This window comes from Corvus kubaryi, unplaced genomic scaffold (genome assembly GCF_017639235.1).
Source record: "Corvus kubaryi isolate FWS band 111438036 unplaced genomic scaffold, C.kubaryi_AGA036_p1.0 37354, whole genome shotgun sequence".
Taxonomy (NCBI): Eukaryota; Metazoa; Chordata; class Aves; order Passeriformes; family Corvidae; genus Corvus; species Corvus kubaryi.
This window is the reverse complement of record NW_024581116.1, coordinates 14,769,504-14,793,967: the sequence shown is the minus strand read 5'-3', so window position 1 is coordinate 14,793,967 and position 24,464 is coordinate 14,769,504. Positions and strand designations below refer to the sequence as shown.

The 24,464-nt window shown below is 39.5% G+C and overlaps 1 protein-coding gene across 2 annotated transcripts in view; it reads left to right on the top strand.

Moving 5' to 3' along the window:
* RNF144A (ring finger protein 144A) overlaps positions 1-24,112 on the top strand; it is a 65,441-nt gene extending 41,329 nt beyond the window's left edge. Inside the window, exons 4-9 of one of the 2 annotated variants that reach the window (XM_042033066.1) lie at positions 11,453-11,557; positions 11,766-11,826; positions 12,839-13,046; positions 14,876-15,023; positions 16,266-16,355; positions 19,350-24,112. In XM_042033066.1, the coding sequence (XP_041889000.1) occupies positions 11,453-11,557; positions 11,766-11,826; positions 12,839-13,046; positions 14,876-15,023; positions 16,266-16,355; positions 19,350-19,481 (744 nt within the window). In that variant the 3' untranslated portion in view covers positions 19,482-24,112. The other variant, XM_042033067.1, reaches the window with a different exon arrangement.
* The last annotated feature ends 352 nt before the right edge of the window (positions 24,113-24,464 follow it).

Sequence of the window (24,464 nt, the reverse complement as noted above, 5' to 3'; positions counted from 1 at the left end):
TCTGGCTTCCGTTTTGTAAATGAACAGACATAACTGATCGCCTTTCCAGGAATATAAGCAAAAAAGAAAAAGGGATGTCCATACAAATGTGAATACTACTTTTGCTACAGCTTTTACCACTAGCTCTAGCCCTCCTGTCTAAATCACAGCAAGCTGAAACAACATGAGTATGTATTACAAAGAGACCTTTCAAGTGCAGTACTACCGGTATGTTGGCAGTATTTGGATCAATATACTGGTCTCTCAATCCTATATTTTTGTCTGCAAGTCTTCACCCTTTATAATCATAGAAGTGCTGTAGTAAAGATTCCATGAAGGATTGTCTCTTCCTGACACTTGTACAGTGGTTCAGCATTGCTATTCAGAAAGATAGAATGGGGACACTGTTTCCATTTGCTTTCTGGCAGAGCTGTGCATGGATTAAATAGAGCAGACTGCCACTCCTCTGCTGATAAGGCATAGGCACTACAATTTCCCATAGTATTATTTTGCCAGTTAGTACAATACTCCATTATTGTTTTTATCATTATGATCATTAATGCCCAGGAAATGCTGTGGGCTCAAGTTTTGTATATCTCATGCATTAGGAATGTTATAAGAATGTATTTTCTCTGGTACCTCAAGCAAATCTGTTCTTGGATTGCTTGAGGTACCAGAGGAACAAAAGTCTAAAGAGCAGAGAGGAAAACAAGATACCTGCTGTTAGCTTTTTGTTTGTTTTCCTGAGTAGTATCAAGGGACAAACCAGTATCTCTCTTTTTACAATCATGTTAGCAATAGGACCAATCCTAAGCGTGCTTGTGTAATTTTTGGACCAAAATGCCTAAATATAATTTCATTAAATTATTTTTCCCCACTTAAATAGCACACAGTACATAGCTAGTAATCTTAAATTTTTAGATAGTCACTTAGGAGTTGCTTGCCTCAGAAGAAGTAATTGATTTTGCATTTTTTTCTTCAGAAAGCTTTACATTTAGAGAAGGAAAAGGAAAGTAAAGCAGAGAACACCATTTCTTAAATTTTTTTTTTGGCATTATTTGCTGCACTAAATTTTTTCACTTACTACTTAGCCTTGGTTTTTTTAAGGGGATCATGGGAGATAAGCAGGGAGCAATTTTATCTAATTCCTGTCTGAAATTCTGATTATTTTGTAATCTATGATGAAATTCTCACGTGTCTTAAAAGACAATGTTCCTTTGATGTGTTACCAATTGTATGTGTGCTGAAGTTACAACAGCTTTTTTCCAGTTGATACTCTTGCATGGAAGTCAAGCAGTTAGTTGCTTGAATTTGTTCTGGTTCAGGATTTACATGTACATCTGTGTACATAAATACTGTATAATTTATATATATATATATATATAACACACAGATCTGTCAATGTGTTGCAAGTACAGTGATGCCACTATTGCTCAAGACAGGCTAAGCTCCTTTTGACCTCACATTAGGTTGTTCAGTTCCCTTCAGATGTTATGCAGTACTGATCATTCTGGTACCAGCGGATTCATTGCTTACTTTTCTCAAATTTAAAACTAAAATCTGTCAAGTAGGTAGTCCAAGCAAGCAAATGTCTTGAAGAAATATGAAGCATGACAGAAAACTTGTCTTTGATGAAAAATTTTGATTACTCCTCTGTAGTCTTCCTTCTTACTGATAGAAGGAGAAACTGTAGTCAGATATGTGAAAGAGAGGGCCACCTACAGTTAGAAAATGACAAAACTAATGTTAAGATCTGCCTTCTGCTGCTTGTTTGTGCTTTCTTTTTGGCCAGATACACACATGTGGATCAACTTTGGTGTTTGAAACTAACAGTGCTTAGTAGATACTCATACTCATCTTGCCCCTAAGCTCTAACCTTAAGCCCTTGAGCCAGCTGGTTAATCTTACCTGGACCTTTAGGTGTCCCTCTAAGTTTGTTGTATTCTATCTCAAGTAGCTTGACAAGCAGGATAGTGACAAACTCCTGCTATCAGCCCTTATTTGCCTAATCATGACTGTTTATACTCTAATCATTCCCCTATTTGTGCTTCCTTATAGGCTGAAGATCAGTAAAGCAAATATTATCCTGCCTATAAGTGATATCAGGCATCCCTTTTTTTTTCTTATTGTCATGCTTGACTGGAAGCACATGGAGCTTCTCTGAGTTGAAGGACAGGAAAAGATGTGATTTCCTTAGTGTTATCCCTCACTCCATATAAGGCAGAGTGCCTCCTCAGCCTCTCCTTCCCCCAAGGCAAGGCAGACACCAAGAGCAGTGTGGATGGAAACAGGTGGGCTTGGCTGCCTTCCTGATCCTGTGCAGTTTGTTTCTGCTTGCCAAGAGAAGCTTACCTGAGCAGGGCAGGACCGTGCTGATGCCAGGCTGTTCCTCACCTCTATCAAAGGAGATGCCCTACTTGCTTGGAGACAGGAGGGAGGGGGAAACCCTAATGGCTTGTGAGGTTTTATAGAGTTCAAGGTCCTTCTTAGCAGCTGTAGGTTTCCCTGTTTCCCACCAGCAAAGCTTAGAGCTCGCTGCTTGAGCTCACGCACCCCAGCCGTAGCACAGAACTGATACTGACCTTGACACGTGATGTGTCAGTAGAGGCTTCATGGTTCGAGGTCACTGTGTGTTTGCATAGCAGTTCACATGGCTGGCTGGGTTCTCACTTGTCGTGCAGGTGCTGGGATGATAGAACTCCCTGATTTAATAGGCAGGAACCACAGAACCCTGGGTAAAAACTAAACTTAATCCAGAGCCTTCAGCTTTCCTCTCCTGTGTGCTGTCACTAAATTAAGTTAATGTTATCTGTCTTCATCAGGGTGTTGGGAAAACTAGTTCATTGTTGTTTGCATAGGGTTTTGCATGTGAAAAGGGAAGGCCCTTTGTTTGCTGCAGGTGTATTTTCTTCCCACTCAGAATTGCTGTTTCTGTTTGGAAATAGAATAAACTTTTCTCAAACATATAAAGAAAGACTGGTTTTTTTGTGTGGTGTTTTTGCCTTCTGAATATTTGTTTCATCCCACATATGTTGACATTTGAAAATAAATTTATTTTCCTAAAGTTTATTCTGTGGGTTTTTACCAATTGCAGCCCTGAATAGCTGAGAACAAAAATTTTATGCAAGGTAATGGAGGGATAAAAATCCGTAATGAAAACAGTTTACATGTACATCCACTTCGAATACCTACTCAAAGATGAAGATATGCCCACATCACAAGGTATTATCCTTGTCTCATTTGGCCAATTTCTGCTGTCTACTGATATGATTGATTTCTCTGAAGAAAAATTGTTCAACTTCTATAAATCTTACAGTACACAGCCATGAATAAGTGTGTATATAAGAAAAACTAGCCCACCTTTCAAAGGCTAGGCAGCTCTAAGTCTGTGTTGCCTTCTCTTTCTCGATACTCCGCTGGAATAAGGCACTTGTTTTTCCAGTGCATTTAGTTCTGGTTGCTTGGTCCTGCTTGTGGTTTCTGCAGCCATTGATTGCTGTGTCTCCAAGGATATTTGCCATGTCCTGATATTTCTCAAGCTGAAGTAAACATCAGGCCTCCTCTTTCTGCATTCTTGATAGTACATGCATTTCTTCTTGCCTTACTTCCATCATTTGTTGACTGATGGGCCTGATGGTGCTGTTCCCTGTACTCAAACTGGCAGTCTTATGGAGCGTTAGGAGGTGATGTACCTCATCCGTAATATGAACATCTTGTCTGCGGGTTGTTGTTTGCATTGATTAAGTAGTGTGTACCGGAGACTGCTGTGATACTTGGGTTTACTGTCAGAAGGAGTTTAGACAGAGGTAGAACCAAAGCAGCAATGTCTGCTGTGCTGTCCACAGGATGAATCAACAACCCTCATTGCACTAACCACAGCAGCATTTGCAATGGGTGAGTGTATTCCTGCCAAGATGCGGTCAGTCCCCATACGAAGATTCTTCCAGGGGCTGGGAGAGCAGGGACTCTTGGACAAGAATAATTTTTACAGCTCAGGAAAGAATGCTCGGATGGTTTGTCCTCAAACATGGAAGCACATGGGTTGTGTTTATCTTTCCCAGCCATCATCCTGTTTGGCCATCATCACAGGCAAGATGATGTGATGGCATTTAGATTGTCAATATAGTCTATGAAAGGGCTACAGCACAGCTGACGGAGTCTTTAATCATTGGCAGCATGATGGGAGAAAGGGGCATTTACCCTTGGCAATTTCAAACAAAAAAATGTCTTTAAAAAGAGGCCAAGTATCGGGCAGGTAGAGGCAGGAAACCTCTCAGAGGTCTTCCAAGTTGCTTGCCACTTTGGGGAAAACATGTATCAGCTGTGATGTTACCTATCTCTGGTCCTGACCAGAGTCTCTCGGTGTGTATGTTCTTGTTCACAGCATGAGGCTCTGGATATTTCCCTGCAGCAGAGCTCTGGAGTGCCTTGCACATGCTTGTCTTGGAGTCAAGGGTTGATAATGCTTGTGTTGCAGAATTTCTGTCTCTGTAACAAAACCAAGGATATAAAGGCTAAACATGTAAGAGTTCTCTGTTATTGCTTTCAGATTTGAAGTACTGCATGTCAAGATAAGTGGATTTTTTCTTCCTGTGATTTATTCTTAAGATGATAAATTAGGGTTTATAAAAATTTGAGTTGTAATAGTGAGGATTTCTTTGCAAGTTGGTAATTTTTTGTGAAAAAGTGTCTATAGAAGTGGAAATTATTTAAGTTCAAAGTAAACACTTCTAACGTACATCTGTCTCCAATCGAGGTGGTTTGTGACGTTAAGTATAGCTTGTGCTTGTGGATTTGGTCAGTATAGCTGACAGTTTATCTAGTAAAGAAAAAAAATCCCTCCCACAGTCACGCATATGCCTCAAACAGATCTCTGTGATTAAGTGTGCATAGGTATTTTCCAGTAAGTCACTTGTCAACTAAGTAGGATTAGGGTGATATTAAAAAGCTAGGTTGTAGATCTACTGTAGAGAATTGGGCACACTGGAGCAGCAATGCAAGAGTTGTTCCAGGTTGAGCCTGTTATTAAGCAGCTGTAGATTTGAGGCAGGTTTATAACTAAACACAAAAAGGCCACGTAGTAAATTCGAAAGAAGCTTAAAAGCTCTCTGAGGAACTTCCCATTCTTCTTCTTTTCTCGCACTTGTTTTCTTGTGTGCTGTAAGTATACCATGGAAATTTCTCAGAAAGTAGTTTTCTTTTTCTGTGAAAAACTAAGTTTAAAATAATATGGCTCCTGTGACTGGAATGTTGGAATGGAAGGATACAGGCTCTTTAGGAAGGACAGGCAGAAGAAATGGAGGTGTCACCCTGTATGTCAGTAACCAGCTGGAGGGTGTGGAGCTGTACTTCAGGATGGATAAGGAACCGACCAAGAGCTTGTGGGTCAGGATTAAAGGGAGGGCAGGGCCAGGTAACCTTATAATGGGGTTTGCTAAAGGGAGTCCAACTAGGAGGCCGTACAAGAAAATTGGAGGGACTTTTTATAAAGGCATGTAGTGACTGGACAAGTGGGAATGGCTTCACACTGGAAGAGAGTAGGATTAGATACTAGTATAGAATTCTTTATGATGATGGTGGCGAGGTGCTGGACAGGTTACCCAGAGAAGTTGTGAATGCCCCATCCCTGGAAGTGTTCAGGGCCAGTTTGGATAGAGCTCTGAGCTCTGGGCTAGTAGAAAGTGTCCCTGCCTATGGCAAAAGGGTTGGAACTAGACGTTTAAGGTCTGTCCCAACCCAGGCCATGCTATGATTCTGTGATTTGTCCTGTTACCAGATGAGCATTCCTGTTGCTTTTAGAAGTATCACCAAAATATTTAAAAAGGTAGCATATGATAGTTATATATGGCTACAAGAATCTCTTTTTCAGGAGTAGCAAAGACCCTAGCATTATATCATTCTTCCCTCTTCAGAGAGCACCTGAGACGTAGGCTGCTTATTTTAGGGGAGTTTTTCTTCTTGGAATTGTTCAGGTTTTTCTAAATGGAAAATATTTCTACAAAATGACATTCAGGTAAAAGCTCTCTACCAGAGTGAATTTGCTATTTGGACAAAAGGGATGGGAGCTATTATTCCAAGAGTATTAGCCTTCGCCTGAGACATAGACACTCAGGTTTTTTTGTTGTGGAAGAAATTCACTCACTCTCACACACACTGTCTCCCCTTGGCCCAGTGAGGATTGCACACTGCATCACTGTAGTGTTATAATTTGAAGTTAAAATAGCACATTACATCACATTACCCAAAAGATTGACAGGCAATGTGTCTACCAGTATAAATACCTATTCACCAGACTGACTGCAGAATTGGCTTAGGGGAATTAGCACAGAGCAGTATAATAACCATGGTGTTGCACTGTCTTATGGAAGGAAAAGATACCACCTTCTTTGTAGTCATTTCAAAGCAATGTAAAGAAAAATTCCTTGTATGCATAGCATAAAAATGCTACAAAATACTTGAAAAAGTAGTTGATGCAGTAGTAGTTTTTGTCATCTCTGTACCCCCATCACATGAATTTTGAGCTTTAGCTTAGTATCCTATTAGCATAAAAGCGACCCATAGACCAAACTGTACATTTGTAGCTACAAGACACTACAAAATAAATTCTTCTCACTCAATATCCTTTCATATTCTTCATATTCTTTCCTAGAATGTAGGGCCCAAAGGGATCTTTGCGTGCATCTACCCTGATGTCACTTGTAAAGTGGATCACAAAATACCATCCAGTGTTTCCTGAGTCTTCATGTGGTTGAATGCAAGTTTATGTAATTATATGTATGTGTATTTATGCATGTATATTTTTAGATGTTCATCTAACCCTGGTTTGCAGATGATACAGAATTTGAGACCGGCAATTTAGTCCACATGTTAATAATCATCCTATTTGAAAACATTTTCAGCTTGAGCTTTAAAAAATCACCCTCATTGAAAAAGCATGTCAGCCCTTTCTTGTGTTTCTGAAATGCAATGTAAACTCTTAGTGATTGTCTGCCTGAAGTGTAGGGTTATTTCCAAGGTTAATGTTTGTGCACAATAGCAACTGCCTTTGCCTACTTTTAATATTTATTGTTACTAAATGCATTGTAAAAACCCAATTCCCTTTCTTTTTTAGAACTTGATTAATGCTAGATTTCTTATTTTTATTTTTTTCCCCTTTCAGTTTTACCAGTGCATGTGTTTGGTTTTTTAAAAATTGTTTTCCAATACCAGCATGTGACGATTCTGCATGTAGTGCACAATTCATTTGGATCTGATGACTGTGGCCTAGTGCCCACACTAAAATATATTTGAAGTTTTAAGAAATAAATCAAGTGATATGGTGAAGATACACTTGACTCTTGTCATGTGTTTTTGGCCTTTCCAAATCCCTGGACTGATTTAAAATTTCCCATATGATTTGGCATTTGCATCTGCAGCATTAGTATAGTCAGAAGTCTCCATTTTGACAAATTCCACCTATCAGCTGTTAAGAAAATAGTGCAGGATAATCTTTTTGTCTGCCTAACTCTCAAATAAAAGGTGACATCTTGAAAAACCATTCCTTGTTTGCTGCAATAGCAGCAATAACACGTTCTTAAAAGTAAATTGGTTATAACTTTCCCAAACCATCGAAATGTTTTTAATTATGTGCATTTCGTATTTTAAAATGACCTCAGGCACCAAATGAACACATTTTTTCTGTCAAAGTAGATGGTAGATTAGTGTTGCCTCCCATGTAAACAATGAAAGTTGAGATTCCTTTTTTGGAATTATGGTGGGGTTTATTTGGGGTTTGATGTCAGGAGAAATAAATCAAAGCACCAACATCAGAAGTAAGCGTGATTGTTCCTGAAATTCTTCTAAAAGAAAAGGGAAAGCAAAAAATTTTAATTCTTTATATATAAACTTTGCTGTGGCCTGTGCAGATTTGTTAGAGCTAAATGCAGCAAAGCAAGATTATGTGTTATGGTTTTGAAATTAGGAAAAAAATAAGCATTTTGATTCCTATATAGGTACGTTGATCTTTATAATGTTAGACAAAAAGATATGCAGCTCTAAAGCCATGGCACATCAGTGGTCACTACATGTACCTTTCTGAGTGGCACAATCCTTGATGTATAAAAGTTAGAAGTACAACACATCTTGCGAAGATTTAAATACTACACTGTGCTTGGCAGCTTCAGAAAAGAAATCATTCCTTTATTAGTCATCTGTCTCTGAGGCAACAGAAAAAAAAAGCGTTCCCAATTTATATAGGCAGCTTATAGTAAAACTGCTGCTGAATTGGGCTCTCAGTTGATCTTTGTGGGGGAATGGATCTGGGCTAAAACTCCTCAAAGTGGATGTGCTCCTGCACTTTGTCATGGGGACAGCAAATGCCAGTAGGATTTATGGATTACCATGTGACAGAAAAAGTTATCCACACATCAGAAAGGACAGCAGTGATGGAAAGAGGACAGAGCAGGGATGCACAAGGAGTATGTATGCACGGGGAACCATACAGGAGTAGTGCTCAGGGGAGCTAACTGGTCTCTTCTGACACACGTCCATTAGAGGAATAATAAATACATTCCTCAGCATATTCGTTTTACACGGATCAGTGTACTCTTGTGACCTTACTCCAATCTCAGCCCTTAGGTATCTAATTTTGGTTCCTGTTTTTCTCTGAGAAAAGTTAAATAATACAGTTCATTTTGAATTTGTTTTGGGTGACTTGCACTCCCACATTTTTTGTTTGTGCTATACAGTACTTTATTGCCTTAATGGAACGAGTATGAACTTCTTCCAGCATTGGGTCAAGTTGCATAGAAAATTAGCAAAAATCTGTCATATTTTTGTAATTGTTTTACAATGAATTTTTCATAGTATATGATTGAATACCTAATCCTACTTTGTTGTTTTGCTTGCATTCTGCTGCATTTCTGGTACTGTAGCCTGTCTGATACAAGTTGCGCATTTTGTGTCCGCTCTCAAGAGAAGCCACAGGTACCCTGTGCATCAAATTCCTTCACAACCGCTTTGGGTTTCTCTTTCTCCACCCAAGAATTCTCAGGGGAGCCTTGAGTTGATATGTGTTTTATCCTCTGCCTATTTTCCAGCAGTATTCCGTAGCCTTGAGGCATTTGTCAGAAGGTGAAGCATGAGAAATGCACTTGGTAGTGCTGATTTTGAGAAGGCAGGGGCCAATGCCCCATCAAGGGAAGGGAAAGGCCATGGACACTGCTCATGACAGGGATGAACTGTGTTGTTTCTTGGAAAATGAGAGGAAAGGGAAGCAAATCAAATAGGCTTTGGCAATAGTCCTAAACAGGTTGAGGAGGAGAATTAGCCACATTAATGATTAATGATAGCAAAGCTCATTCAGCTTGAAAAGTTCTTTCTATAAGTGCTAAGTGCTGGCATTAAAAATGTATGCATTTTCATTTTAATCCACACTTTGCATCCGCAAATGGAGAGGAAAGGGAAGAGCCAGCAGTGTCATTATAGGAGTACTAATGACCTCACTACAGCTGAAATCACAGCTTGCCAAGGTACGCAACCTAGGGCCTGGGTCTTGCAGAGTGCAGCCTGTTGGTTGCTGGTACTGACTCTCTTGAAGTGTTCCACCACCCGCCCTGCAGAGCTCCAAATAAAGGCTTGGAAACCTTCTGCAAGTCAAACATCTTCTAAGTGAACAGTTGCCTCATTAAATCCCTGCTGAGGAAGACAAAGATTACATGTAGTCTGTCATGCATGGATTTCTTTGCACAATTAAAAGTTTTATAAATATCAGTTATCTGATCTCTGTTTTTCTTTCCCAAAAAATTGACCTGCTTTCTCTAATGCATGGTAGACACAGGGAAAGGGGGCTCTAACAGAAATGATTTGTTGTGCTATCAAGGTGGTGGCAAGTTGCCACCAGAAATGCTGTGGACCAGAGCAACAGAGATTGTGTGGGCAGGAAGTAACATCTTTGCTGCAATCAAGCTGCAAGAGGTAAAATTTAGAATAATTTGTTAATAGAGGTGTCTGAAAGGAGCTGAATAGACAAATCAAGAGGCAGAAGAGAAAGAGAAGAGTTTTGAAGTCTGAACTTTTAACAGCTATAAGCCACATGCCTGAGGGTTAGGCTGGAAGGTGCTTGTTGACGGGCTGTTTGATTGCACAGGCTGAAGGCAGAAGCAGTTTGGGAGAAGCAGTTTTGTGCTCTGACCTGAAGTTAGGCATACCAGCCTTGGCAAGGTCAATGCAGCCCGTTGCCTTCCAGGCTGGTGGTGAGTCAGCAGCTGCATGCCTTTTTCAAATGTCTGGAAATGGTAACTAAAATCCTTGTTTTGCCAGTTTGCTGCAGAGTGTGTAATCCTTCTTGCCTCCCACACAGCTGTATGCAGAGCTGGTTTCATTTCTCTCTGCTGTTGGTCTAGCCTCACTCTTTATTCACACATCTGCTAGGAGAGAGTTAGGGACCTCGTTCTGTAATTGTCTGCAGTTCGCTAATGCCAGCTGAGCTCACAAGCAAAATGAAAACATCACAGGGTGCCCCATCCACTGGGAAGCAGACCCTCGTTTGCTCTTTCTGTGTAGCGTTGGGCAGGTAGAAGTTGGATGGTATCAGCAGAGAGCTGGGTCTCTTCATCACTCCCTTGCCTTCCCAATAGATGCCTATGCATTAGCTCTCAGCTTGATGTAGGAAGGATGGAGGTGGAGGGGGGTTGTTGCTCTTCAAGAATAACAAGGTTTGATCTTAATTTGCCCTTGGTCAAAAATACCCACTTTTCTTCTCTGTTTTGTTGACAGCCGCGTGGTGCACTGCTGTGTTAGAGACTACATTTTCAGTTATGAGTTGGGTAAAATGCTGTGGTTGCTAGGGGAGAAAAGTATTAGTATTACCAATATTTATTATTTGGTCCCCATGGAAACTGTAGTTCTTCAGGGAGTCCTAATTCTCACATTTTTCCTTTCTATGGAAAAGTTACTTCTTTAACTATGACGTCGAAATAGTTATTTTCCAGGAATAGATGGCAAGATACACAACTCCCTTTGTGCTCTAGTATGCTTGACAGATGTCTGTCTATGGGGAATTACTGCTTACTAGGCTATGTTGTGGCTTCCAGTTAGGCAATGATCTTCAGAGTGTGGTTAATCTAATTGTGTCACGGAGGTGTTTTATTGTTTTTGCCCCCTCTGCTTCTTGTTCGATTTGCGCTTTCCCCATTGTTATTTTTTAATTTGCTGCATATTTTAAATTGATGAAGAGTTATTTTGTTAATTTTGGTTTAAGTGATCCTAGAGGTCTTTTTCAACCTAAATGATTCTATGATTTGATAGGGAAATGAACTTCCTGTTTTCTACTTGTAGCAAAAGCTATGAGTGTGGCTCATGGCTGTAAAAGGGACACAGTAGTACCTGTTTGATTTCAAAGTTTGAGTTTTCAGATTTTTAGACTAAAGCTGTTAAAATACTGAGTGATTTATCCTTCACAGAATAGTTAACTCAGTGTTTGGCTCTCTTACAGTGCCTAAAACAGTATGTGGAACTTCTGATCAAAGAAGGTCTAGAAACAGCAATCAGCTGCCCAGATGCTGCCTGCCCAAAGAGAGGTCATCTGCAAGAAAATGAGGTACGCTTTTCCTGCAAACAGGGTGTTTTATTTTCCTTACAGGATGTTTAAATAGGTCTTGCTTTTTATGTTACAGCTTCCATTGCTGACAATATATATCTTAATTAATTCTTCAAAGGTCAAATACTCTGTCTCTCTTTGTTTAAAAGGACTTAGATTATTACTGTTCCTAACTAGAATTTTTTTCTTCTTTTCCTTCTTTGAACAGATTGAGTGTATGGTTGCATCAGAAATCATGCAAAGGTATAAGAAGCTACAGTTTGAAAGAGGTAACACGTGTAACACTACCCACTGAAGGCTGTGAGAATGGGTTTGTTTCAGAGTGATCCTATAAATCTGAATCTCTGTATATGTTCTTGAAGTAGCATTGTGTGTTAATTGCTTGGTCATCAGAAAGAAAAACCCTAAAACCTAAAAAGTAATTGCTTCTGTTCTTGCCTGCATGATTCCCAGAACTGCAGCACTCTGGGAATAAACTAAGGAAAGAAAATTGCTATGTATTATATTCCTAAATAACTAAGGAGGGAGTGACTTCTATTTTGAGCTTTGCTGTTTAAGTTGCCTACTAGTACTGTAGGGGCTGGAGAAGAATACTGACCTCTTTCACAGAGCCAACATTATCTCCTGGGATGGCATTTGGTACAGAATTAATGGGTGGTTCTGTGTGTAATGATACAAGCATGTTAAGAACATAAGCTGACTGTGTGCCTATGGAGATGTGGAATGGTGTGGCCATAGAGAACTTACAGTAAGGTTTTACTGAGGGCAGGACCCAGCCTAGAAACCACAGCAGTAATTTATTGCCTTCAGTAGGCTTTGAAACATGAAATGACTTACGTGTAAGGAGCCTCCAAGAAAGGGAGGAAACTGTATCTTATGCTATTGTTAATCATGTGGTTACATTAGGGTAGAAGTCAACTTGAAATAGGTTCCTCTGGGCAAGGCATTGTAAAAACACTTTCTGGTGGGTTTTACGGCATAGTATACGCTGTATTTAACTTCAAGTACAACTGTAAAAAAACACATCTCATTCTCAGAACAAGTTTAGTTCAGTGAATGAAAGTGGGCAATTAATTTAGACTTGTGAAACTCACTTTGGTTTGGTGCCTGTTCGCAAAGCAGGCCAAATTTATGTCAAAGTAGGTTGCATAAATTAAAAAGCTCCTTTTGAAAATTTGTGTCTTCAAATGCCGTGCCAGTCAACCTCAGCTGGAACGCATTGTTATGGAAGGCTGATCTTGTATCCGCCTTTGAATTTGGTTCTTTTATGTCCCTTTGCAGAAGTGCTTTTGGATCCATGCCGGACTTGGTGTCCATCCTCTACTTGCCAGGCAGTTTGCCAGCTCCAGGAATCAAGCCCACAGGACCCTCAACTGGTGCAGTGCAAAGTGTGTGACATTGAGTTCTGCTCTGCTTGCAAATCTAATTGGCATCCAGGTCAAGGCTGTCAAGAGAACATGCCAATCTCTTTTCTTCCAGGAGAAACAAGGTAAGATACTGCAAAAAATCAAGTATTTAGAAGCTAAACACTCAATCGTTGAACAAATCGGATTATGAATAGTAAAGAAGCATTTTCCTGATGTTTTGTTCTAAAGCTGTTTCCTTCACTTAGTCATTCCTGTTCTTTAAATGCTGTATTCTAAAACTGAATAGCTCTTGGCAGCCTTACTCTGCCGCCATTCCCAGCAAAGCACAAAGGAGCTGCTCAAGCCTTTGGCCTTTTGCCCTAGTGGGAAAAATATGACATCCAGGCAGCTCATCAGCTTCTCTTGAGAGATGATCTTGTTACTGCTGCTCTCCTGGACAATGTGAGAGTTGATTGCATCATGCCAGACAGTGATTTTTAGGATACCCTGTCAATCATCCCCTCTGCTGCACATTTGGCCTATGATCTTAGGTTCTGTTTCAAGTGGTCTCTGGTGGCAAACTGCAGCCACTGAATAAGAAAGGCCATTGTGCATGTGTTCCACGTCATGTTTGGGCTTTTTCAAAGATTGTATTGCACTCCAAGGCATCATTAAAGCCCTGCCCATCCTTGGACTTAGTTACTCATAACTTATCTTCTTTGACACTTTGCTGTAACAGATGACTAGCTAGGGTGCTGTCATGATGAGTTCCTGATCAAATACGCTAACTTTTGCACATGCTTTTGTGTGTCCTTGACAAGAACTGAAGGTTGCTAAACTTCATGGCGAGGTAACAAACTTAATCTACTTTTGTTTAGTGCTCTGGTTGCTTTTAGTTTTCATTTCACGCTTCATTTTTTTACTCCACCAAGTAAAAGTAAAATTTGTTTTTTCATATTCTGGAGCATAATGTGCCTCTTAGCAGCATTTGGAGTTTCATATACATTTTATGTATACAAAGCATTTTTTTCTAGTACAGTAGCCCCTAGTGTTAGTAATTAGTGTGTGTCCTTTTATCCTGCTGTTGGGCAAATCAATCAATCAATCATCAGTCCTGCTTTCCAGCAAACTGTTGATTCCCCTTCAGTCATTATTGTATTTCACACTGGCAGTAGCTGCAGGAATTGTCATTTAAGGTACATTTTAGTTGTTAGCATAAAACCTGCACACAGTAGAAAGCTGCTCAAGGGAGATAAAAGTTGTTCCACTGTTTCAACATTCCTCTGTGTTGTGCCCATTATGTGAGGGGACACCTGTGGTTCTGCACACTTGTGCAAGAAGAGTCAGTGCTGACCCTAACTCATGAATAGTGACTTGTTAGCACTCTATTGACAAAGTTTAACTGAAAATGAAAGAATGACATGCACCAAAACCTTAGGGTTCTTGATTTGGAAGGAAACTCCTGGGGAGAATCCTCAAGGAAGGCACAGACGAGTAATCTATCCCTGGTGCCTGCCCTAGTCCAAAGGAATGTGGTCTGGGAATTTTTGTGCAATCATGGGATTGTTTCTTCATCTGAGAAAGAAAGGGGAGAAAAGGAAAATAATCTAGATGTACAAAACATTTAGGTGTGAGCTAGCTGCTGCTCATCTGATACATTACAGGAGAAAACTGTTCAATATCTATTAGTACCACTCTATAACAAAACCAGCTGGTTTTTACATGGTAAAGAAAATATCCTAACTTTTACGTAGACATTGTAGTCATTAAATATCTTTTTCTAGAGATATGTTTGAAAAGTAGTGTGTAGCCAAAATATCTGAATAATAAAACTCACTTGAATACCTGAATCTCTAGTAATTTCTCTTTTTTTAAACAAAAAAGCAGGCTTGCCTTCGTAGCACAGTTCTTAGTAGACATTCTTCTCTAAACTGACATGGCCACACATTTTACTAATTTCTCTCTCCCACAGTTCAGTTTTTAAAATGGAAGATGATGATGCTCCAATCAAACGCTGTCCAAAGTGTAAAGTTTACATTGAACGAGATGAAGGCTGTGCCCAAATGATGTGTAAGAATTGCAAACATGCCTTTTGCTGGTACTGTCTGGAATCTCTTGATGTGAGTACATGCAATGCACTCTGGCTCTCAGAAGCTTAAAAGTTCATTGCTTTGCCATCCAGCTGTCTCTTTAATCAATTAAATAAATAGCTCACTAGCTTCTGGCCATAACTGACCAGAGCTGATGCTGGGAATTTGATAGGATTTGTATCCTCTGTTTTACTTGTCTGACCTGTATGAACTTAGCATTTGGTCTGAGTCAGTAAATAAATAGTTAAATGTTATGACAAGAATCTGTTCATGATCTTTACATGGCACCTAACATGGAGAGGGGTGTGTCTTTTTTTTTCCAGTAGTGACTTTTCAATGTTGCCTTTCTTGAAGGCATTACAGTGTGAGACTAGCAATGCTTTTAGTCTGAGGAAATTTAAAAACCTATATGTGGTATGTCACTAGCAGTCAGATTTGTTTACCATTCATTGTATTCTGTTGGACAAGAAATAGATCTGACATAGGAGAAAGAATGCAGTGTTCTCACAACACCAGGAATTTATTGGTCTATAAGCTGCTGCTGTCATATGTTTATATTTTTTTATAATCAGCCTGTTATCATGCCTACAGATCAGAGTATGTACAATACACAGCATCTGTTTCCATGTCATCAGTTTTACTTTGTAACATTGTTAACAATAGCAAAGGAAATTAGGTTCCTGAAAGCTACTCCGACTATTCAAATCCTGTGGTTGTCCCATTTGAATACTTTACTAACAATCCTGAAGTCACAGGCTTCTCGCATGCTCTCATAGATAAAAAAAGCAGTGTTCACTTATAACTAGGCCTGCAATCTTGGCTGGTTTGTGAGATGCTTACAGGACCGATAGGGACATAATATCTGAAGAATCTGTATTGTCTTTCTGTTCTTCAGCTAGGTAAAGGAACCAATTTTGGGAAGTCTGCAGTACAAGTACTGATTTTCCTTTGCTCCTTCTGTATGTGTGTAAAATACATGTAATGGTTGGCTTATCTTCTTGGATTCTCTTGCTAAACTTCATGCTAGCATTTAAATATGCAGCCTGAGACCTTTTGGGAGAAGAATTTGTTATAATCTACAACACACGCCAAACAAACGTGTTTGTGAAGACACCTAACTGTAAACAAAGCACTTTGGAAAGGTTGGACGTGGCTGTATCTGCTTGCTTCTATCTTCCTGTGTGATTCCTGGGTTTAAATTGTCAGGATATAATATTTTGTAACTTGAAGAACTTCTGTTTATTGCCTACCTTCTCATTCAATATTTTGTAGGATGATTTTCTCCTTATACATTATGACAAAGGACCTTGTCGAAACAAGCTGGGGCACTCCAGGGCGTCTGTTATCTGGCACAGGACACAGGTAAAGCTCAGATCTTTGAAAGCTCTCTACAGGTCTGCTGCTGTCATTTTAACGCCTCATTTTAACACCTTAGGGTAAAATTCTGTGCCAAATGGTAACTGATTTTCATAGCAGATAAAAAGAGGGCAGTAGCTTGGAGTGGAACAATTAGCTCTCCTGGAGAAGAGCCTCCTTGGCAAAACACCACTGAGAAGAAAAGATACATTTGCAGAGCAAGTTCAGTGCCAGTCCAGATATCTTCTCACTGAATTTGGAGGATGAATTAGGTTGCCATCGTCAGTATTATTTTCAAGCAAGCTCTTCCTGCAAGGCATTTTTAGCTCTGGATCCAGAGTTGGAAAGGAATTAACCTGAATACAGTCATTAACTAGCTATGGACTCCATCGGACTCGTTCCTGTAGGCTGGATAGAAAGTAACCCTGAAGGTTTTTCAGTCGTTTCAAACACAGATTCAAACTGACAATTGCAGAGAGTGTGGGAATACCTCTTGTAGTCTAGATTCAGTGTTGCTAGACTCAGCAGGAATGCTGGTAATAAAAGAGCTCTCTGCAGCACTTTGATGCATGCAGTATAAATGCTCATGTGTGACTTGGTCCAATCTACCGCCTTTACAGTCACTTCAGAGATACGGGGACATCTGCATATCTGAGTCATCTCTTCCTAAATTAACTGTGTGCCTGTAAAAAGCTACCTTAGCTTCAGATGAGGTACTTTTCTTGACGTACAGATGTCTTTCCATGTGAGCAAAAACGCCAAGTCTATAGAATAATCATCAAGTCTGGATAAACAGCTAAACTGAAATACAGAAGGATCTCACCCCTCTCCTTCTACCCACACCGCTAGGTGTCTGAGCTGTGGACTGGGTTTTGCTTGGATTAGCCAGTGGTATCTCAGGAAGTGAGTACATTAAGCTTACTTGACAAAGCTGTAGTATGAGGTGATTAATCTGGTATTTGGAATATGCTCTAAGCCACTGCAGTTTGTGCAGATCTGTTTGATACACGGCATGTTTGATAATCTGGTCATTGTTGAGAAAGGTGATAATTCACTACTAGTCAAAATATAATTCTGCTAAACCCACTGAAGCCAAATCAACGCTGCAGTTGTTTCCTTATGTTAACTTTGACTAAGTTGTTAAATTTCTTCTTAGATTTATCCAAAGCAAATTGAGGTGAGTCTTTGGTTTGTTTTTTGTGGGTTTAAAAAAATACTTGTTTTGGCCAGAGAAAATGGCTTGATGCCTAGTAGGGCAGCAATTTCTTCAGAAGAAAAAGAACCAAGTAAAAAGTAAATAAATAATACTCAGCACACAGTTTGACTTAAAAATAAACACCTCCCTCCCCCCCCAACCACATCAAAAAACAAAACCAGCAAAACAAAAAAAAAAGAAACTTTATGATTTATTTGATGGCATATTGAGGCTGAAAGGAAGGTGTAAATAGATGTTTTATATTAATTACGAGTAGTCAGTCTGGTGCACTGAATTGCCAAGTTCTAGCTTGGCTCTGTCTGACCAGTGCACTCAGCCTGGGCTGCAAAGAGCAGCATGGCAATAGATGCAGCTCATGTTTTTTAAAGATGAGAATTGAACTTTGGTTTCTGGGAAATAAATGTAAAGATTAGTAGAAGTTGCATCAGATTGTCAGCACCACCAAAATAAAGAGAATGAGTTATGAAACGTGCCCACCTCTGAAGCTGAAAAAGAAATTGTTGCTGGGAAGAAATAAAATCGTTAGAGCAAGGCAGCTCGGGCTCCTCATGGCCGGGCAGCCGGGCCCGGCATGCTGATCAGGGTGGGTGCGTGTGCGCCGGGAGCGCTGTCCCACAGCGCCATCTCCCGCGGCTGCCCGGCGCTCCCACCGCCGGAATTCCGCGGCAGCACAACCTCGGACCATGTGCAAGATCATCAACACCAAATTATCCGTGGCCAGCAAAAGTGCTACTGCATCATCCCATGCTAATTTAATATTTGCCAGCTAATTGAAGTGGCGTATCTAGCCCTGACTAGAAGAATTCTTAATGAGTAATGCACTCTTAATTTCGTTTCACCTTCTGCTGTGAGGTTTTGCTATTGCATTAGCAATCCACTCTTGCCTTCATTATTCAAAATTATTCAGAGACACTCTCATATGAATAAATTATTTTCTCAAATAATTTGTGGTCATATTGTTGCAGCATCACTCTTAGAGTTGCCTATGGCAAATGGGAAACTTTCTCAGGCAATGAAGCTCAACTTGAATGTTTTTTAAATAATTTTCCAAATCCATGCTCTGTAGAAATTACTCCTTTGTCACATTGACCGGATGGGTAAATCTATGGTCCTCTGCTCATGCTGGGAAGGAGGTGATCAATAAATGTCAATGGAAAAGAGTTAGATCTTGTTCCCTGAAGCAGCAGGCTGAGCTCAGGTCTGACTGCAAAAAGCCATTGCATATGCAAAGTCCTCCTGTAGCCCCTAGTGTTTGTAATCTGTGATTGAAATTCCCAAGGTTGTGGGTATGCTGGTGGGACATTTGTGGGAGTATTCCCAGATTCTCTGAACACCACCAACACCTTGACTAATTCTTCTTGAAGCTTTCCTCAGAAAAAAAGGGAGCATTTGAAAGTGGAAGTCTTAACTTTCTTGTAGCCTTGATTCCAATATTTAGTATTTAGGTTTGATCCAGAAAAAAAGTAGTGATTTGCTTCAGTATTTTTTTGAGATAAAGGAAAACTCAAAAAGGCAAATAGCCTTCTGCATCACTTTGTATGATAAAACAGTTGTGTGGCACAGTTTGACTGGAGCCATAAAACACAAACATTCACACTCTGCTTTCACTCAGATTTACTGGTCACAGGAGCTGACTGTAGTATACCTGTGGGAGGGTCCTGGCTCTGATAAGGTCAGTGGCATTTGCTGAAGTCTTTGATGGACACAGATGATGCAGTGGTGTCAGCAGACACAGAATCTAGGCAATGCTATCCCTGACTCAATGCTATCCCTTTCTCTTACAGGTAGTAGGCATTTTTGCAGGATTTGGTCTTCTACTTTTGGTGGCCTCCCCTTTCCTTCTACTTGCTACACCATTTGTTCTGTGCTGCAAGTGCAAATGTAATAAAGGAGATGATGACCCTCTACCTACCTAGCCTGGGAGAAGATTGGACTCATCACATGTTTTGATTTTACTGTTGCTGTTACGTTTCCCTCTTGCACTTACATTGCTGTAGCCTTACGTGCCCCATTCTGCTTTTCATTGACACAGTCTTGATTCCAGGAACTGTTGTTACTACCGTTGTACAGATCACTTGATAATAGACAAGGAGGGTAATAGAAGGCAAGTTAGGTGCTAAAGGGAGACCACAGACCTGAGTAGCTATCTGAAATGAAGAGGTGATACTGCTAAATATAGTACAAAAAGTTGGTGCTGCCTTGCTGGTGAACTGGAAACTGTACTGAATGACATCAGCAAGCCAAGCTGAAAAAGCATACAAACTTCTGCATATCTATTTGCTTCCAAATTTGGTGTTTTAAACATATGTTTAAGTTGCCTACTATTTAAATCAGATAGTCAACTTTGTGTGACTTTATTACACATCTGTTTTTGTTAAAGCCATCACAATGTCCTTTTTAGTACCTATTTTTCCAAGTGTAACAAAATTAGTAAGGTGCATATAGGCCATCCTATGCCTTTCTTGAAATTTTGGGAGGATCAAAGGGACAAGTTGGTCCTACTGCCTTCCACAAATTTTATAAAGTCTTATAGGAAATTTGTTTGGTTAAAAGCTACATTTTAAAATTAATTGATGAAGCTGAAAGGTTGAATGGTGACACAAACCTGCTATTTAATCAAGTTTCTTTTAAAAATGCATTGATGGTATTGATTACCCCTGGACCACTAGTGTTTTTCTGAATTGTTATTTTTTGCTGTTGTTTAGGGTTCTGGTACACTTACAGGGCTATGTAAGTTCTAATCCAGGTATCTTAATCTTTTTATAGATACATAGAGATATATAGATATATATATAATCCTATTTAAACCAAATGTGTAAATAGCTGTGCTATTGAAATATTTTGGAAATTCAGGATAGCTTGCTTCTGTCTTTAGGACAACTATTAAAAAATACAGGACTAACATTACTATTTAGCAGACTCTTGGGTTATCAATGAGTCTTTCTTTTTAAATACAAAAATACGTCATGGTTATCCCTGTAGTTAATATGAAAATGCCTGGGATATTTGTGGAAATTGTACTTTGCATTTAAACTACTTAGCCCATTTTCCAGAGTTAATATTGTATGATATGTGGTGTATTATGTTAATAACAATACTGTGACAAAATAAGTTTTTATTTGAGAACTAATCACTTGATAGTTTTGCAGAATTCAGTGCTGTGTTTTCAGGGCAGTAAAGCGTGCTGTTCAACATACTACATCATTGAGGTTTCTCTTTAAAAATATTTTGTTGAAAACCATTTTGCTCTGATTTTAAATGCTACAAGAATTTGACTAATAACTTCTTGCCATGAAATACGAAGCACCTGAGACAATGTGTATGTCTGTAGTACTGAAGCAAAACATTGTTTTGAATGGCTTCTGGACTGAAGTTGTACTGCATTTTTTCTTCATCATTTATTTCTTTGTGTCGGCAGCGTACTGAGATGGATGAATATCTTGAAGCCAAGATAACTTTCCACTGAAAATATCTTAATATTCTCAAATGGATCTGGCTGCTGTCACAGGCTGGGAATATGTTTTCATACCTCAACCATAAAAAAAAATCCTTGTTATCTTTTGTTTTACACTGTCTGTCTGTTAAATAAAAATGTTGTAGGATACAGTTTTGAAAAGGGACAATTTCTTTTTATGAAACTTCTCCCTTATCTTCCAAGTATAGTGCTATCCAAATACAAACTGTATGTAACCAGAGATTTTAGCTCTAGGAGCTGAAGATTATCTGCATTTCACTTGCTTGGCTTGATTTTAATGAGTTCAGCCTCTGTAATGTGAATAAAAAGGATAGCTGGTTTCCAGCAAATCTGAACTCCTTGTGATATCTTCAGATTGTTTATGGCAATGCACAGTTCATATCTTTTGTTATCTGAGTATTTTTAGTATTTCAGCTATCTTTATTACTAAAAATTGCTTAGTTGTTAAAGAATATCCATAGGGAAGTCTGGTAATTGATCCATGTTTGCCAGCTCCCAGGGGTGTGTCAAGCACTGCTGACTTGAGCAGGCAGGGAAGTGCTTGTGTTCCTCTGGCTCTGGCATCAGCTCAGTCCATCTCCCAGAGGGATCCCAAGCCACACACCTGAGTTGTCCTGCGTCACAGCTTCATTGTGCAGAATTAATGGAAACCCTTGTGCAAAGGACAGCTTCCTGCAGGTAAGCTTGAACTATGGCCTTTCCTCCTTGGCCCTGTAATTCTGTTTAACTGGAGAAAAAAACTCTGGACAATAGGATGTAAAGACTTCATGGGTTATTAATTTTCTAGCTGGGGGCACTGAGGGATTTTGCTGTATTGTGGCTGTGACTGATGACCAGTTCTCCTACTGGGATCATAGTAAGCAGGAGAGGTTCAGTGGCCTGTGAACAGTATTGAGTGTCCTGGTATGAGGAGGTTTATTTTCTCTGTGACTTTCTGAGAGGTTTTATGTGGAAATACAGCAAAATTTGACTTTTCCAAAGTGCTGTGCAGCCAGTTAATAGTCAATGTCAAAATTAATGCATTTCCAGATTTAAAAGAAAAAGAGAAATAAGTTCTTTGCAAATACAGAAATTTTAAAATGATAATTTATAATTGATACTCACAGGTAACATTATGTATAATCAGAAAACTGTGTCAGTATTTCTCTGATCTCAACGTACTTGAATTTCTACTGGTGATTTTAACGACACAGCTCTTGTTTCGCATCCCAGCTGTTGGGGTAGACTATATGCCTACATATATTTACCAAATACCTACCTAGTCTCTTCAGGTTTGCTAAATGTCATTCCATCTGTATTCTCGGGGATTTTTTGTTTGTTTTTGTTATTGTTAATATTATTATTACTACTATTACTATTTTTAATGCTGATTTGGTTCCAAAGTAGCAACTTTTGGTGGTGATGTATTAAATTCAGGGTGCTTTTATGTTACAGCTTATGTTGATACTGTGACATTTAATACCCTAAAACTGAATTGTAAATACATCATTTTAAACTCTGACATTTAAACCTCCTGCCATGGGAAAGGGAATGTTTGTTTCTTCTTCTTTTCAAATGAAAATCTGTTACAACAGCTATGGCTTTTTTTGAACCAGAAAAATAAGTATCACAGCATGATTTCTGTTGCATTTTTATGGTTATGCTATTATTTAGGGGGTGTATATTCACACAGAATCGTAGAATATTCTGAGTTGAAGGGACCCACAAGGATCAAGTCCAGCTCTTAATTGAAAGGCCTGTTTGTAAATGCTGTTTAATGGAGTTTGTAACAGTACATCATCTGCATGTTCTTCTGGGGTGTCATGTGGTGTCGTGTCTAGTGAGTGTGGAGTCCCAGCTCCGGAGGCTGTGCATCTCCCTAGGCTTGCCATTAGCTGGGCTGAAGCCAGTCCTGAGAGAGATCAGGAGCGCAGCCCACTTCATCTTCAGTGGTGGTAGTGTTGGGTTTTTCCCTGTGACATTGGACAAGTCACTTACCACCTTTTATCTCAGTTTAACCATCTTATAAATGAATGGACCAGTGTTTACTTCAGGAGGGCTGTGGGGGCAAATTCATTGGTTTTGAGGCTCTTCAAAATGAACAATTATATACAAAAGATTACTGTAGTTTTATGTTAATATTTCAGTTGTATTCATGTTGGCATTCATCCTGAAGCCTCCTACTACTGACCTTAGCATGTCAAGAATTTAGGATACTGTCCCCCGCATACTAAGAAGCATGATCTTTCCTCAGATATTCTGGTGCATAAATTAGGCAAAATCCCAAATAACAGCTGACTGGATCAACACTTCAGTGTACAGCTGAGCTCCTGACATGCAGAAAACAATCAAAATTAGTGAAAAGCTCTCATTTACGGAGCTGACAGGATAAAATATCCATAGGTCAGAAAAATACGAAGTTCTTTTTTTAAAAAATTGTTGTGGGCAGGAAGATTAAAATGAAGTTCTGTGTGCATTTCATCTATAGGCCTTTTACTGTATAGGAATAAATATTTTTAATGCAGACCATTATCATTATAGTGAGGTGCAGCATGCATAAACCTTTGTGCAGGTTTGCTTTTTTGAAACCAAAGTTTGTGCATTTCATGTACATAATCTAAAAGCCTGAGGGAAACAAGTAAATTACAGTTGTTGATCACAGTGATATTAAGGACATCAAAAAAGCCAGCATCAGCCCTTAATTGCTCATGCACTTGTACTAAGTGAGGCATGCTATTTGTGTTTAGAGCCCTGTGGCCTTCATTACTGCTTTGATTTGTGTATATGTTATAAGAATTCCAGGAACATTAGGTACAGGTACATGGTACATAACTGAACCTTTCTTGATCATTTCATTATGATGTATTTTAAAATTGTATAGGGATAAGCGTGAAGGAGTCATGCATATGTATAAATAATGTATTTGACCAGTGTAAAAATAGTTCTGTTGATGTATTTGAAATGTAAGTGCATTTTGTGCCACTAACACTGTGATGTATAAAGGAGCTGTTGAATGCCTTTTAGTGTGGTGTTTTGTACTTTGAATCATATTGGAAAGTTTAATTTGTAATTTCAATAGATATTTTAAATGAATGTGTTTCCTGTGATTCTTCATAGTGACTTTTCCCTGTGCTTCTCTGCCTCTCAGTCCTTTGGAGCAAGCACAGCCTGCGGCCTGGAGACCTCCTGCCACAATTCTGGGCATAATTGTGGTTTCTGACTCATCATCTCCCAGCTTAGCTAAAAGAGGGAATCTGGGTATCTCTAGTGCTAATTTGGTGCACAGCTGGGTCCTTGGCCTAGCTCCTGTTGCAGTCCAGGGATGGATGCTCTAGCCAGGTGAACATGCTGCCCCAAGGATCACTCTGAGGTGTGTGTGTGTGTGTGTTCTTGCACCATGGGTTTAGGTCTGGTGCAGGTGGCTGCAAGCAGCTTGTACTCCCCT